Source organism: Danio rerio, chromosome 20 (assembly GCF_052040795.2).
Source record: "Danio rerio strain M-AB ecotype USA chromosome 20, GRCz13ab, whole genome shotgun sequence".
NCBI classification, from domain to species: Eukaryota; Metazoa; Chordata; class Actinopteri; order Cypriniformes; family Danionidae; genus Danio; species Danio rerio.
In genome coordinates this window covers 1,540,728-1,557,888 of record NC_141040.1, presented here as the reverse complement: position 1 = coordinate 1,557,888, position 17,161 = coordinate 1,540,728, and the positions used below count along the sequence as shown (strand labels likewise).

Below are 17,161 nucleotides of genomic sequence, written 5' to 3'. Positions count from 1 at the left end.
GTCTACTCAGCTTGTAGACTTACAGGCACACACAGTCAATTCAGGGAGATATAAAACACACATAAATTATTTAAACGCAAAACCAAGAAAACCCCATTCACAAGCACGTACTGAACCGTGGAGGTCGTACCGTACGGTTCAATATTATATTGAGACCTGTGGCATCCCTAGTGTGCGCTCACCCTCTCTCTCTTTCATTTTTACAGCACACTCATTTAGCAGTTTGTCTAATGCATGTGTGTGCCAGGTAATAATTTTAGCGCTCCACAATGAACTGATGGCGCGCTCGTCTGCCAATGTTTGGAGAAACACATCCGACAGTCGTTTTCAACTCATTGTGTTGTTTAGTTCGGCCAGAGAAAGCAATCTCACTAAACACTGATGGGGCTGCAGCTTTAAAGGGGACCTATTACACAAACATCTCTTTTATATGTGGTGAATGAGCAGTGTGTGAACCCGGGTGAAAAAAATATATAATTAAATGCAAATAAAATACACTTCAATACCCACAAATACATTTTTAGCACATTGTTATTTTTTTGTGTTAAATAAAAGTTTGATGGTTTTACACTATAAATATACTAATTAAAAGTATGTTTATACTTCAGTAGGACTTTAGTACACTTCACAGAAGTATACTAAATACCAGTAATATTTAAATAAATCTTTAGTGTACTACAATAAAGTACACTACAGAAAAACATCCAAGAGTTTTATTAGTGTGTTTTTCAAAAGTGTGCTTTAAACATGAGTTGATTTTTAATACACTGTTTACATACTAATCCTAAGTTTAAAATAAGTTAATATATAAAAATCTATTAGTAATGTATTGTAGTAGAAGCACATTTTCCCAAAATGCTTTTAATACAGTATTTAGCACACTTTTTACAATTTGTAAATTATTTTAATATATTACTATTATACTTTAAATTAGTCATAGTAATATTTATAAATGTTTAAAATTAGGGTTCAAGTGTATTTCTAGTTGTAACTAAATATATATATTTTAAAATACTGATATAGTATGTTAAAAGCACATTTTAATTCAATTTCAGGGTGTCTCAAAATAGCAGAGTTGAGTGCACTTAGATGATATTAAGCTTATCTTGACATATACTTAATACTATCTTTAGTACATTAAGTACAAAATTAGTGTGCGAAAATAGAGCACTTTTAGCACTTTACTGAAAAGTGTACTAAGTATACTTAAATAAAGTGCATTTTAGTGGACTTTTTTTTTACCTGGGAATATAGCCAGCCCCTAATGGTGAACTTGATTTCATTCTATCGTTTATAATCAGACTTGATGAAATCAGTCTGCAGACACACTTTGATTGACATTCTCCCGCTGTACGTGTCATCAGAGGGGAAAAGCCCCGCCCACTGGTGACCATCTCTCCCTCATTAGCATCAACAGCAGCCCTGAGTGAGAAGCAGCCGTCCACTAGCCGTTAGAGTTTGAGTGTATTTCGTATTGGTGACCTCGAAACACAGAAGGCCGGCTTCAGGCTGAATGTTGCTCATTTTGATTTCTGAATGTGTGTGTGTGTGTGTGTGTGTGTTCTGTAGGAGCCACGGAGGAGCCGGAGGTGATTCCAGACCCGGCCAAACAGACAGATCAGGTGGTGAAGATCGCCGGCATCAGCGCTGCTGTGCTGGTCTTCATCCTGCTGGTGCTCGTAGCCATCCTGCTGCTCAAGAAACGGTAGGATCTGTGTGTGTGTGTGTGTGTGTGTGTGTGTGTGTGTGTGTGTGTGTGTGTGTGTGTGTGTGTGTGTGTGTGTGTGTGTGTGTGTGTGTGTGTGTGTGTGTGTGTGTGTGTGTGTGTGTGTGTGTGTGTGTGTGTGTGTGTGTGTGTGTGTGTGTGTGTGTGTGCGTGCGTGTGTTTACTCTGAACTACCCACCAGCACACCAGCACCCTCCTCCACTGCCATCCCATTACATCATCAACAGGAGCAGACCGTCAGCATCGGACACGCACACACACACACGCCCATACACACATACACTCATGCACATATGCACACACACTTATACAAGCACACTCCCACACAAACACACTCACTTACCGACACACACTCACTCTCTGACGAACACACGTGTACCCTCTCAAACAAACACACACTCACACACAGACACTTACTTACACATACAAACACAAACACACACTCATACCCACTCTTTCTCACACACACACACAAACAAGCACACAAACAAGCACACTCCTACACACAATCAAACACAGTCACACACACACACATACACACACTTACACTTGCACATACAAACACAAAAACATCCATACACACACTCTCTCACACACACACTCAACCACACATAGTTTCACAGATTTACACACACACAAGCACATTCCTACACAAACTTGCTCTTATACACACTCTGTCCCACACACAAACACAGACAAGCACATTCCTACAAAATTACACACTCATGTACACTCAAATGCACACACACACTCACACACACTCAACCACACACAGACACACATACAGACACAATCACACACACACAAACACAAGCACACTCCCACACAAACACATTCACACACACACACACACACACACAAGCACACTCCCTCACGAAACACATTCAAACACACTCTTTCTCTCTCTCTCTCTCTCTCACACATACACACACACACACACACCTACACAAACAGACGCACACTCATGTACACCCAAACGCACACTCACGCACACACTCAACCGCACACAGACACACTCATACTTATGCATACAAACACAAATATAGACCAATACACACTCTCTCTCTCACACACACACACACACACACACACACACACTCATGTACACTCAAACGCACACACACTCAACCACACACACATTCACACACAGACACCCTCATGCACATGCACTCACACAAACACACACACTCATTCTCACACACACACACACACACACGCAAGCACACTTCTACACAGACACACACCAATGTACTCTCAAACACGCACACACATACACTCACCCACACACACATTCACACATAGATACACTCACAGACACAATTACACACTCACACACACAAACACATTCATACACGCTCTTTCTCACACACCTTAACATACACACACTCATGTACACTCAAACGCACTCACACACTCTCACACAAACACATACTCGCGCACATGCACTCTCACACACAAACGCATGCACACACAGACACTTACACATACAAACACAAACTCATACGCACCCTCTCACACACACATACAAACACACTCCTACAGAAACACTCACAGATATGCACACACACTCAACTACACAGACACACACACGCACATGCACTCTCACACTTGCGCATACAAACACAGAAACACATCCATACACACTCTTTCTCACACTCATGTACACTCAAACGCACGCACACACACTCAACCACACATATTCTCACATACAGATACACAAACACACTCCCACTCAAACACACACTCTTTCACATTCATGCACAGACACAAATTCAGACACAAACACATTCAAGCACACTCTTCCTCACACACAAATACACACACACAACTACACAAATAAACACACTCATGTACACTCAAACGCTCACACACACACATTCTCACACTGGCACACTCATACACATGCACAATCACCAGCTTCTCTCTCACTCTGCTGTGTAATGGCGCCACCATGTGGTGTTATCTGGAACAGCAGGCCTCATCAGAGCAGACGGAGAGAGTGGTCTGTCTCATTTATACACACTCGCTATGTCATAGCTCTTAAACTGGATTCCTGGAGGGCCGCAGCTCTGCAGTTTTGCTTCAACCCTGATCAAACATCCATCTATACAGGTTATTCAAGACTACTAGACACTATTAAGCAGGTGTGAGCTGGAGGTGGTTGGAGCTAAACTATGCTGAGCTGCGGCCCTCCAGAAATTGAGTTTGAGACCATTGCTCTAGTGTAATTATATAATGTCTCATCATTACACACACACACACACACACACAGATATGATAAGTGTGAATCAGCCAATAGGGTTTGTTTTTTCTCGCAGCTCTGCCAGTGAGAGTGGTTGAGCTCAAGCACATCAAACGATCAGCCAATTAGTAGAAGGGGGGCGGGGTATGTCAGATAGTAGAGAGCATCTGATTGGTCAGAAGATTTGATGAGAAACTGTACGAGGTGACGGTAAAAAAATCATTGATCCATGTGGGAAGAACAGACTAACTGCAAGCCTTGGATGTTTATATCAGGTGTATATTCTACATAGGAGTTTAGTCACTGTTCTGGAGCATACTAGATTATAGACTCGCTCGCAAGGGTTCATTCGAATCAGTGAGTTGATTACTGGAGACTTGCTCTGAATGAACCATTTGGATCAGAGGTTTATCTTTTACTGGAAACTCGGTCTAAATAAAACAATCGAATCAGTGAGTTGTTTACTTCAGATTCACTCTAAATGGATAGTTTGAATCAGTGAGTTGTTTACTGGAGATTTACTCTAAATGGAAAGTTTGAATCAGTGAGTTGTTTACTGGAGATTCACTCGAAATGGATAGTTTGAATCAGTGAGTTATTTACTGGAGATTCACTCTAAATGGATAGTTTGAATCAGTGAGTTATTTACTGGAGATTCACTCTAAATGGAAAGTTTGAATCAGTGAGTTGTTTACTGGAGATTCACTCTAAATGGAAAGTTTGAATCAGTGAGTTGTTTACTGGAGATTCACTCTAAATGGATAGTTTGAATCAGTGAGTTATTTACTGGAGATTTACTCTAAATGGAAAGTTTGAATCAGTGAGTTGTTTACTGGAGATTCACTCGAAATGTATAGTTTGAATCAGTGAGTTGTTTACTGGAGATTCACTCGAAATGGAAAGTTTGAATCAGTGAGTTGTTTACTGGAGATTCACTCGAAATGGAAAGTTTAAATCAGTGGGTTGTTTTCTGGAGATTCACTCTAAATGGATAGTTTGAATCAGTGAGTTGTTTACTGGAGATTCACTCTAATTGGATAGTTTGAATAAGTGAGTTGTTTACTAGAGATTCACTCTAAATGGAAAGTTTGAATCAGTGATTTGTTTACTGGAGATTCACTCTAATTGGAAAGTTTAAATCAGTGAGTTGTTTACTGGAGATTGAATCTAAATGGATAGTTTTGGAGACTCACTCCGAATGGATCATTTGAATCAGTAAGTCGTTAACTTAAGACTCGCTCAGACCAAATCATTTGAATCAGTGATTTCTTCACTGGAGACTCGCTCAGACTGAATGGTTTGAATCAGTGAGCTGTGAACTGGAGATTCACTCTGAATGATTCATTTGTATTGAAGAAAGATGTGTGAGTTAATGAGTTATTGATGAAGAGAATTTTATTTTGTGTTTTGGAGTATTCATCTGGTAAATGAACCTCATATTCTGGTAAACCCTGGATGTTTTTCACCGTGATCTCATCCTCCTCCATTCTCCATTCATTCCGTACATCTCTGGTCATCAGATCATCATGCATTCTGCTGAGTGAAAGATCTGATGGTAGATGTTCAACAGACTCAGCGTCCGGCTATACGGCTCAGCTTTCGGGCTGGTAGATCAGTGTTTGGAGATCTGCTGTCATCTCGATACAGGAACCCAAAAACAACAGCTGTGTTTCCATCCAAGATGTCAATAAGACTTGTGTGCAGAGCTGGAATATGACATAAACCATTTACCAATAATGCAGCGTTTCCATCCAATGAGGCAAAGGTCATGTCCACTCAGGTAGTTTTATAAACAGAACGCCACACCAAAGTGCAGTGATGCTTGTTAAGGGCCTGACAAACCATGTACAAATACAAACCCCTTGCACATTTGTGGGTTTCTCAGCAGCAGAAATCAACATAGTTGGTAAACTCTGAACGCATTGAATGGGAGAGCACAACAATTTTTTTTTTGCAATCATATTTTCTAAAATAATAAAGAAAAAACTAGACAATACTGCTTTCATGACTTTCAGAAAAAGGAATAAAAAAATAGTCAGAATGAAAACGGCAGCCGGAAGAGAGAACAGTGTCAGATTTACAAGTCTTACCTCCATACACTACATTACAAACTCTTTTATTACATGGAATATAATCACTGTCATAAATATATCGTGCGTAAATAAAATTAAAAAGTGTTAGGGATCATCTGCAAATTACACCGACAGAACCAAAACGCACAGTAACGCAAACAAGAAAAAAGTATTTCTAGAAGATTCCAGTAAATAGAGGCTAGAGTGATTAACTACATGTAACAAAGCAACTATACTTTAAACTATACGGTACATACAAAGAAGAAATATGCATTATCTCTTATCATTAGTACACAAGTAATAAGAAAAATATTGCAGCTAAATCACTCAAATGTTATTTCTCACATTTTCCCTTTGATTTATGTATACATCATCCCACAAATATTTAGGAAACATTGTTTACAGTAGTTCACCTTGATGTGAGCTTTTCATTCTAAAGTGTGCTCACATTTCTAGGGACTAAACTGACTACAGGAGAGATTTTTGTTTTGGTTCTGTCGGTGTAATTTGCAGATGATCCCTAACACTGCGTGCATGACTGTGGCGAATATCAAACCTAAAACCAACTTTACCGTGCTGATTTAGCTGTCTTTCAACGATTTTAGGACTAACAAGTTGTTAACGTCACAAGACCTAATACAGTATATACAATACGACTTCATCACAAGGCCTACCGCACTTACGCTGCAGTTTCTCTGCCCACTGAGGAAGTCCGCGACTCCTGCTGCGGGACGGAAGTTTGACGTTTGGTTCTCCTGTGTCCCGCGTTCCTCTTGCTCTACCAATGCAGCAGCTGCTTCACGTAAAAGCTGACTAACAGTTTTGCCATTTTACTCCTGTTATACTGTATTTACACTAGTAACTCACGCTGTCCCATCCATCAAAACCGTGCTTCTGCCCTCGGTCTCTGTGTGTGAAAGCACTCGACGTCACTCGAATACGCCCCTCCCACTGATTAGCATAGGCTTTGCATGCAGCTTGAAGTTAAAAATGAAATCGAAAATGAAAACTGACATGAAAAAGTGTCACTAAAAGGAAAGCTTAAATTTACATTTTAATTTGAATTGTGTCACTATTATAGCGTGAACATTAATAACACGCTTTGTAAAAATTGTGTTTGCATTTTATTTTTCAGTTTGGCTTTTCATTTTAATATTGGCAGTCTTGATGCGGAAATGCAGTGAAAATGAAATGTTAAATCGGCAACTTCATTTTAATTATCAATTTGACAGGGGACGATGTGTTGTCAAAGTGAAAATGAAAATAAAAATGAAATTTAATTTCATTTTCAATTTTGTCAGATATTTTGCGAACAGTGTTTTAAAATGAAATTGTTAATCTGATTTTCATTTTCATTTCCAATGTTTATTTGATTTATTTAAAATTGGCCGGATTTACTTCCATACACCACTAGTATTTATATGTTTAATAAAAAAACTATTTAGATTTGTTTACCTTAGATGTTTTGGAGACGTCTGCATCGCCATATGGGGCATAAGAACAGGACGTGTGTTTGGATATAACTGACCACACTTTGTTATTATTGTTTGTTTGATCGATTTATTTATTCGTTTAGAATAAATAGAACTGAATTCAGAAATAGTTGTGCACAAATCTTTGAGCTTAACAAACTAAATTAAATATGCGGGCTAATGGATGTGTTCAGTGGAGTGAGTACAACACCGTTTCCTCACTCCACCAAAGTAAAGGAGTAAAGAGTAAAAGTAAAGTAAAGAGGCTGAATGGAGGAGGCTCGTTCTTTTAGCCAGTGAAGCGTTCAGTTTTTACACTTACAAAGTCCGTCATGTAAATAACAAATGCACTATGACACGACACAACTGAAAATCCCAACGCTTTAAATCCCAATGCATCAAATAACACTTCCTTGACTGATATTTGCTGTAGTACATCAGGAAGTGCTGATTTTCTTCTCTTTCATTTCTCATTGGATGGAAACGCTGCTATATGCGCAAATGATTTATAAGATATTCCAGTCTTGCACATTCATCTAATTCACATGTAAACACAGCTACTGTCTGAATGGACATCATTTCAAACAAAGGGATGCTGTTTTACTAAGCAAAGGTCAAACGTTTGGTGAAGTGCAGTACACTATTGTCACCTGAAAACACACGTGGCAGCTGTGTGAGCCCATGATTGTGTTTCCCAGGTAAAGGAAGTGAACACGAGCACGTATTTGGGCCTCGGGACTCAGAATAGGGCATTTTCTCAATGCTGAACTGAAGATACTGCATCTTTAAAACAGTGGTCATTGACATTGCTTGTTTTGCAGGACGTCAGCAGCTCACACGTTTGATTTGCAGCATTTGTTTCATTTGTTTTTTGGTTGTGCTTCCCTTGGATGATTTTTCGGTCGCACTTTTACAACACGGGACACGTAGTTATTGTATTTTAGAGTATTAATCTTTGTTAGTTAGATAATGAAAACTCAGTCGTTCGCTGTTTGTTCATGTCAGGAAATACATTAGCTCATGTCACAGTAGCTGCTTGTCCTGTTTTGTAAAGTCTTACAGATTTTTTTTTAATCAGTTATATTCTATGCACTGAAGTTGATTGCAGTGATTTATTCGGTCAGAGACCCTCATCAAACACTTTAATTTATTTTTACATTTCTTCATTTTGAGTTCTTTTTCTTTAATTGTTCCTCTTTGCAGACTAGTAATAGGCTTTGAGATGAAGGCATACATGTCCGTGTTTACATATTTTAGTAGATTTTTTTTTGCATGATCTGAAAAAAAATTTCTTCTTCTTTTTTTTCCAAGTAAAAAAGGCTTTGAGAGGCATGGATGTGTCAGTGGTTTTTATTAATGTTATTATTGTTATTATTATTTTTTTATTATTATTGCGTCTGATTTAGTTTCATTTTGACTTATTTTCAGTTTTTTATAATAGTAAATTAGCTTTGAGTTGAAGGGATGCATGTGTCAGTGTTTTATTTATTATTATTATTTTATCATTATTATTATTATTATTATTATTATTATTATTATTATTATTATTTTTGCATCTGTTTTTTTTATTTTGACTTATTTTCTGTTCATCTAAGAGTAAATAAGCTTTGAGTTGAAGGGATGCATGTGTTAGTGTTTTATTTAATATTATTATTATTAATATTATTATTATTATTATTCCATGCTCTAATAATATTTTTATTAGAAATATTCATTTTTATTTTGTCCTATGAGTAAATAGGCTTTGAGATGAAGGCATGTATGCGTCTGTTTTTTTTTTATTATTATTTGTATTTTTATTTGATTTAATTTTTGCATGCTCTACTTGCTTTTTTCTCAAATTTTTCTTAATTTTTCTTTATTTTCTGTATTTTTCCAGACAAGTAAATAGGCTTTGAGAGCCATTGATTTGTCTGTGTTTATTATTATTATTATCGTCATTATTATAATTACTATTGTTATTATTATTGTTATTATTTATATTATAATTATTATCATTATTTTTCATTATCTTTTTTTATTATTATTATTATTAATATTGCATCTTTTTTTCTTTTTGATTTCTTTTTGATTCTACTATTTTTTAAGAGTAAATAAGCTTTGAGGTGAGGATGCATGTGTCTGTGTTTTATTTATTATTGTTATTTTTATTATTATTATTTATTATTATTAATATTGTTATCTTTAATATTATTGTTGTTGTTGTTGCATGCTCTAATTAATATTTTTTGTTAAATTAAAAGTTTTTTTTTTTTGTTCTCCAATAGGTGTTTTATTATTATTTTAATTATTTATTTATTTTTTGCATGTTCTGATAATTTTTTTCCTCTATTTTGAGTGTTTTTATTAATATTGTTCTTCGTAATAGATTAATAGGCTTTGAGATGGAAGCATGCATTTTTCTTTATTTGTTTGTTTTGCCGGCTCTACATTTTTTTTATTTCTTTGTTTTCCTTTATTTATTTAATTATTTATTCCTTTTTTTTATTTTTTTTTATTTTGTCCTCTCTTTAAACAGGCTTTGAGAGGCATGGATGTGTTGATGTATATTTTTTTTAATTATTATTATTAAATAAATTAATTAAATAAATAATATTTTAATGAAAAATACATTTATATTTTGCATGCTCTGATTACATAGTTTTTAATTGTTTTATTTCACATCATTTGTCCTCCTAACAGACAAGTAAATAAGCTTTGAGATGAAGGCATATGACAGTGTTTCGTTGAGTTTTTTTTGTTTTTTTTGCATTTTGTTTTTACATTTTTCTTCTTCATTTTCCATTATTTGTCCTCCTCCTAACAGATGAGGAAATAATAGGTTTTGAGATGAAGGCATGTGTCAGTGTTTTTGTTGAGTTTTTTGCATTTAGTTTTCCTTGATTTAACATTATTTGTCCTCCTCCTGAGAGACGAGTAACTAGCTGAAGGCATACATGCATGTGTCCGAGAATGAGAGTTGAAAGAGCTCCGGCTAAAGCTGCTTCTGTTGGTAAAGGTGGATTTTTGCTCCCCGCATTGCACTCACCAATATCTCTTCATCTGTTTGTGCTGTTTCTCATTCGCTCGCCAGGAGGAGCTACTATTCGTACTCATATTACCTGTAAGTAACAGAGACGCTCAGAGCAGCTCTAAAGCTCTCTGTCTATGGTTAGTCTTTTAAAGATGCAGTATCCTTTTTTCAAGACAAAACACAAGTCGCTACGACCAACCCCGGTGCTTTTGATTCGTTCTCGCATTTCAGTATTTCCTGGACTCGCTCGGCGACGGTCGCATCCAAGCGGTGTTATTTGAAAAAAGAATGCTGCACTTGTGTGTGTTTCTGTGTTTGGGCTTGGTTTTGCTTATCTCTGTGTGCGTGCGTGTGCATGTGTGTGTGTGTGGGATAGTCACTCGCCCTCTCTCATCCAGCTCTCCATCCCGTCTGCTGAAGGTGTTTTCAGTGGTTTTCCCCTTCAGAAGTTCTGTCTTGATTAATCTCAGTGCAAACTCAAGACTTCAGACGTTTAAAACAGTAAACTGCACACATCGCTTGCTCTACAAACCATCCTCCGTTCACCGCTTTACATCGCATTTCATGACATGATGACACTCTTTTACTCTTCTACTTAAAGTAAAACCATGAAGTGTTTACGTCAGGTCAACCAGCGCACACTGTAAAGATGATCAGCTTCTGTATTGTGTGTTTTTCATTTCTTTACGGTTATGAACTGCATTGTTGGACGTTGGTCTCTGCTCTGTCGACTTTCGATGTTGATAATTCAATTCAACAGTTTAACAAAGTGACTTTTATTAACATTTTAATACTAATATAATGGGCTCTATTTTAACCATCTAGGCGCAAAGTCTGAAGCGCAAATATGCTCTGCATATTCTCACAGGGTTGAGCTTATCCTCTCAATGAGTTATGGGTGTGTTTTGAGAATAAATAAATCAGAGTCTCATCTCACATTCCCTTTAAAAGTCAGTTGCGTTGCGTCATGGCGCATTTGCTATTTACGTGGCGGGCTTTATAAGTGTAAAAACTTTACTAAACAGTTAAACAGAGCATCTGCAGCGCGAGGATAAAGAACGAGCCTCCTTCATTCAGCCTCTTTCACTTTCTCTCTTTCTAGGATAAGGAAACGGTGTTGTGGGCACAGATATCCATCAGCCTACATAATTAATTTTGTTTGTTAAGCGCAAAGATTTACTTCAAAACTATTTCTAAATTCAGTTCTAATTTGTTCCAGCAAACAAATAATGAACAGTAATAACAAAGTGTGGTCAAAAAAACTGAGTTATAAATCTAAACACACATGCTATCCCCTATATGGTCCAAAACCTGACAGGTGGACAATGCGGGGAAGCGATCCCAAATTGAGGAGTGGGGTTGGGAGGCGGGGTGGAGCGACAACGCAGGGAAACCTTCACAAATTGAGGAGCGATCACAAACCGAAAGCGGCGAGAGCGTCAAAGTAGCCAGAAGTCGTTCATTTTTATTGAGAACCGGCGGCGAGGAACAGCGCGGCGCGTCTTCTCCAGTGTGGGCGTCGAGGAGAGTTGAAATCAAGTCAACTTTATGGTAATGAGCTATGACGCAGTTCGGCAGCAAGCAATCAGAATGAAGACGTCCACCGCTTGAGAGGAGTTCAGAGAACACAGACCTGTGAACTTTGGATCCGACCACAGTTGTTCCCAAGAGTTTGATTATTGCGGTTGCCGAATTTTCAATTATTAAAAATCGCGACGACTTGGGGCCCCCTAATCACGCGGGGCCCCTCCGCCGTGCGTGCCGATACACCACTGAACTTATGTGCTCTGTGCTGGACTTTAGACCGGCTCTCAGCTGGTCTGTTGCACATTTTAGTTCCTCAAAATAGCAACACACCAACAATGTGCCTTAACACACCTCATTTCTAGACCAGAACAAAGAGTCCACAAATTGGTGCAAATGGATTTACTATTTAAACAACATGATAGAAAACGAGAAAATGAAGGTTGCGTTGGTCTGAAAGTAGCAACACGTCTCGCGCCTTATTGCACCAGGTGTATGATAGGGCCCTTCATCACTTTAAACTATTAACAATGTTCATAAAAGTCACTTTTCAAAACGTTTTACGGATCAAAATTATTGGAGGAAAGATCAAGATGCCATAATGCAATTCAAAATATAAATACATGGAGAAAAATCTAAATTGTAATCACAAAGTACAGAAAAACTCCGTTTTTGTTTTCTGATGATTTTATTTTTTGTTATTCGAAATAAATAAAAATCAAATCATTATTGAATTTTGGTTTTTCGTTTTTCACCATGAAAAAGGTGAAACGAGCCGTTTTTTAATTTTCGTTTTAATATTCAAAAACCAAAATCAAAAAACGGCTCGTTTTTCTTTTTTCAATATCCGTTTATAATATGAAAATTCAACGACCAAAAGATACACTGACCATTTATAAAGATCTCAAGTCTGCGCAGACAGTAAAATAAGCTCTCTTGGTTTTGAGCAGGCATGGTTTTATTTCTCTGATCCACATCCACTAATGTGAAAGTATCTCCTGCAAGTTCCCTCCAAGTTGTCCTTTGGTGTGGAACTAAACACTTTCCTAATGGATCATCCCTTTCTCTCTCTCTCTCCTGTTTTCTGTTTATTCCTACATGTGGGTGCTTGGGGTGTCTGAGGGCTAGAACGGGGGCTGTTTTCTGCAGGAGCATGTTTATTAATCAGACTTTTTTGTTTTGTTTTGCTTTGTTTTAATGATTGGCTTATCAGGAAGCTGGCCAAGAAGCGCAAGGACGCCATCGGGAACACCCGTCAGGAGATGACCCACATGGTGAACTCCATGGACCGCAGTTACGCCGACCAGAGCACGCTGCACGCTGAGGAGCCCATGACCGTCACATTCATGGACTCGCACAACTTCAGCAACCGCTGTGAGTCTCACACACACACAGAAGCTTGATGAAGCTAAGCACAAGTGATTTACATGTGTAGTCAATGCAAAGACATGGTGGTATTCACGCCATTGATGCGGCTGATGACATGGTGCAAATTGGGTGTTTCGGGCGTTTGATGGGCTTAACGTGATTCACACAGAGTTGAAAAATCTAAGTTTTGGCGGACATTTGAGTCGCATTAACCAATCAGGAGCTTGCTCTAGTGTAGAGGTGACTATGACCTACCACCTGTAGTTGGTGTCCCGAGGGGAAATCTTGGTGCAGACAAAAATTGACTGGGATTGACTCAGACAAAAACCTCTCCACCAATCAGATTTGCACATTTGTTCATGTGCTGCTGCAGTTACAGTAAACACCAACTGGAGGCACTCAAGTGCAAAACAGTGGAGGTGCCGGCAGCTAGCTCTCTGCAACTCTCGCATGGTTGCCCACTGAAGCTAAGCAGGGCTGCGCCCGGTCAGTACCTGGATGGGAGAGCACATGGGAAAGCTAGGTTGCTGCCGGAATTGGTGTTAGTGAGGCAAGCAGATGGCGCCCAACCTTCAGTCTTTGTGATTCCTAATGCCCCAGTACAGTGACGGGGACTCTATACTGCTCAGTGAGCGCCGTCTTTTAGATGAGACGTTAAACCGAGGTCCTGACTCTCTGTGGTCGTTAAAAATCCCAGAATGCCCTTCGAAAAAGAGTAGGGGTTTCACCCTGGCACCCTGGCCAAATCTGCCCACTGCCCTCTGTCCACATATCACAATTGGCTACATCACTCTGTCTCCTCTCCACCATTCAGCTGGTGTGTGGTGTGCGGTCGGGTGCAAAATTCACTTTGAGTACCCCAAAAAGCGCTATATAAATGTAAGGAATTATTATTATTATTATTATTATTATTATTATTATTATTATCATAGGTGATCCCAGTTTCACTTTCTTTCAATGAAGATGATGAAAGAATATATTGTGAAGTGAACTTGACACAAGAATAAAACGGGTAAACTCAGAATGTTCAAGCATTCAATTATGCAGGAATAGCGTCATCTATTCGCATCTGCGATGATAAGAACCAACATCCACATCTGTGCAAATCGCAGACCAGAGGCCGGAAGAGTTGCCTTTCCACTACTGCAATTATAAACACTGTTTTCTATGAGGGAAGAACCAGATATGAATACTGGCGCCACTATTGGCTACTCCAGCATGAGAGGGAAGCAGCCATCTCTCTCGGTCATGCTGAGTTGTGTTGGTCTGTTGGTGTGTGAACATTTTGAGTTTATTTACATCAAATCCGCTTCATTCACGCACAAAATTCACTTCAGAACAGATGACTCTAGTTTCACTGCTTAATGACGAGCATGTGTTTTATCGAGAGAATAGCTGTGTTTATGTGCTTTAAGAAGGCTGAAAAACAGCATATATTCGTTCGGCGCCGTGTCTAAGTCCACTAGATCCTTTCAGAGGCGCACCCTGATCTGTGAGTTTATCAACTCCTTCAGAAACTATACCTGGATGATGGAGGCTTTCAGCGGTGCTTCTGACTGAGCTGAGCCCGGTTTGATCAGCTGTTGTCGGTGTTGGCACAAGGATTTTCCCCCGGGACACCAACAGCAGGCGCTACGCCACAATCACGCCCCACAAGAGAAACCCCCTGAAACCTCCTGCACAAATCGTTCAATTTATATATAATATTATTTACATACGCAGCAGGATGTCAATTTGCGTCTCTGCTTTGACTTAACAAGTAAACCACTCGCGCTGGACAATTGTGGTTGACAGCAAAAGGTTGCAGAGCTGGTCTAGACTGCCTCACTCCTGTTCCCAGATGTTTATGATGATCTCTGTTACAACATACTGCTGCTACAACCTACTGTGAAGATTTGTGTGTGTGTGTGTGTGTGTGTGTGTGTGTGTGTGTGTGTGTGTGTGTGTGTGTGTGTGTGTGTGTGTGTGTGTGTGTGTGTGTGTGTGGTCAACACAATCTCACGGCAATTCGTAACTTTTTGATTTAGTGGCTAATTCTTATGAATTCGTACAATTTAGTACAGTTTGCTCATCCCCCCAATGACGGTTGGGTTTAGGGGTGGGGTTAGGTGCCACACCTCCTTTTTAAAATCGTACAAATTCGTATGAATTAGCCACTAAACTGGCAAAACGTACAATACTTACGTTTTCTCGTGAGATCAGGCATGTGTGGTTCAGTTATTAATAATGACTTTATATCAGAACACTCGTCTGTGTAACATCAACACCTCAGTGGAATCAGGATAAACAAAGAGCTCAACTTCTTCCCTTCCTCTCTTTCTTCTTCTCCTTGTCATCCTCTTTCTTCTCCTCCTCCTCTTCTCCTCCTTATCTCCTCCTCCTCTTTCCTCCTCCTCTTCATTCTTCTCCTCCTCCTCTTATTTCTCCTCCTCTTCTTTCTCCTCCTCCTCCACTTCTTTCTTCTCCTCCTCCTCTTAATTCTTCTCCTCCTGCTCTTAATTCTCTTCCTCCTCTTCTTCTATTCCTCCTTTTCTGTCTTCTCCTCCTCCTCTTAATTCTCCACCTCCTCTTCTCCTCCTCCTCCTCTTCTGTCTCCTCCTCTTTCTTCTCCTCCTTTTCTTAATTCTCCTCCTTCTCTTTCTTCTCCTCCTCCTCTTTCTCCTCCTCTTTCTTCTCCTCCTTTTCTTAATTCTCCTCTTTCTCTTTCTTCTTCTCCTTTTCTTAATTCTCCTCCTTCTCTTTCTTCTCCTCCTCCTCTTCTGTCTCCTCCTCTTTCTCCTCCTCTTTCTTCTCCTCCTTTTCTTAATTCTCCTCTTTCTCTTTCTTCTTCTCCTTTTCTTAATTCTCCTCCTTCTCTTTCTTCTCCTCTTCCTCTTCTTTCTTCTACTTATTTTCTTCTTCTCCTCTTCTGTCTTCTATTTCTTCTTCTCCTCTTTCTTCTCCTCTTCCTCTTCATTCTCTTCCTCCTCCTTTTCTTTCTTCTCTTCCTCCTCTTAATTCTTCTCCTAATCTTGATTCTCCTCCTCCTCTTCTTCTACTCCTCCTTTTCTGTCTTCCCCTTTTCCTCCTCTTAATTCTCCAACTCCTATTCTCCTCCTCCTCCTCTTCTGTCTTCTCCTCCTCTATCTTCTCCTCCTCTTTCTTCTCCTCCTCCTCTTTCTCCTCCTCCTCTTCTGTCTTCTCCTCTTTCTTCTTCTTCTCCTCCTCCTCCTCCTCTTTCTTCTCCTTTTCTTTCTGCTCCTACTCTTCTTTCTTCTCATCCTCTTCTTTCTTCTCCTCCTCTTCTTCTCCTTCACTTCTTTCTTCTCCTCCTCCTCCTCTTCTGTCTTCTACTCCTCGTCTTCTCCTCCTCCTCTTCTTCTTCTTCTTCTCCTCCACTTCTTTCTTCTCCTCCGCCTCTAAATTCTTCTCTTCTGTCTTCTCCTATTTATTCTCCTACTCCTCTTAATTCTACTCCTCTTCTTTCTTCTCCTCATCCTCTTTCCCCTCCTCTTCTTTCTTCTCCTACTCCTCTTGATTCTCCCCTTCCTCTTGATTCTCATCATCCTCTTTCTCCTCTTCTTTCTTCTCCTCCTCCTCTTAATTTTCCCCCTCTTTCTTCTTCTCTTCTTTTTTCTCCTCCACCTCTTCCTCTTCTTTTTCTCTTTCTCCTCCCCTTCTCCTTTTTCTTCTGTCTTCTCCTCTTTCTTCTTCTTCTCCTCCTCCTCCTCCTCTTTCTTCTCCTTTTCTTTCTGCTCCTACTCT

At 39.1% G+C, this 17,161-nt stretch overlaps 1 protein-coding gene across 53 annotated transcripts in view; it reads left to right on the top strand.

The window, feature by feature from the left end:
- Positions 1–17,161, top strand: part of ptprk (protein tyrosine phosphatase receptor type K) — a 300,910-nt gene that overhangs the window by 239,601 nt on the left and 44,148 nt on the right. For 27 of the 53 annotated variants that reach the window (NM_001443270.1, XM_087296972.1, NM_001443268.1 and 24 more), the window contains 3 exon segments: positions 1,570–1,705; positions 10,586–10,615; positions 13,263–13,423. In NM_001443270.1, coding sequence (NP_001430199.1) covers positions 1,570–1,705; positions 10,586–10,615; positions 13,263–13,423 — 327 coding nt within the window. 53 annotated transcript variants of the gene reach the window in all.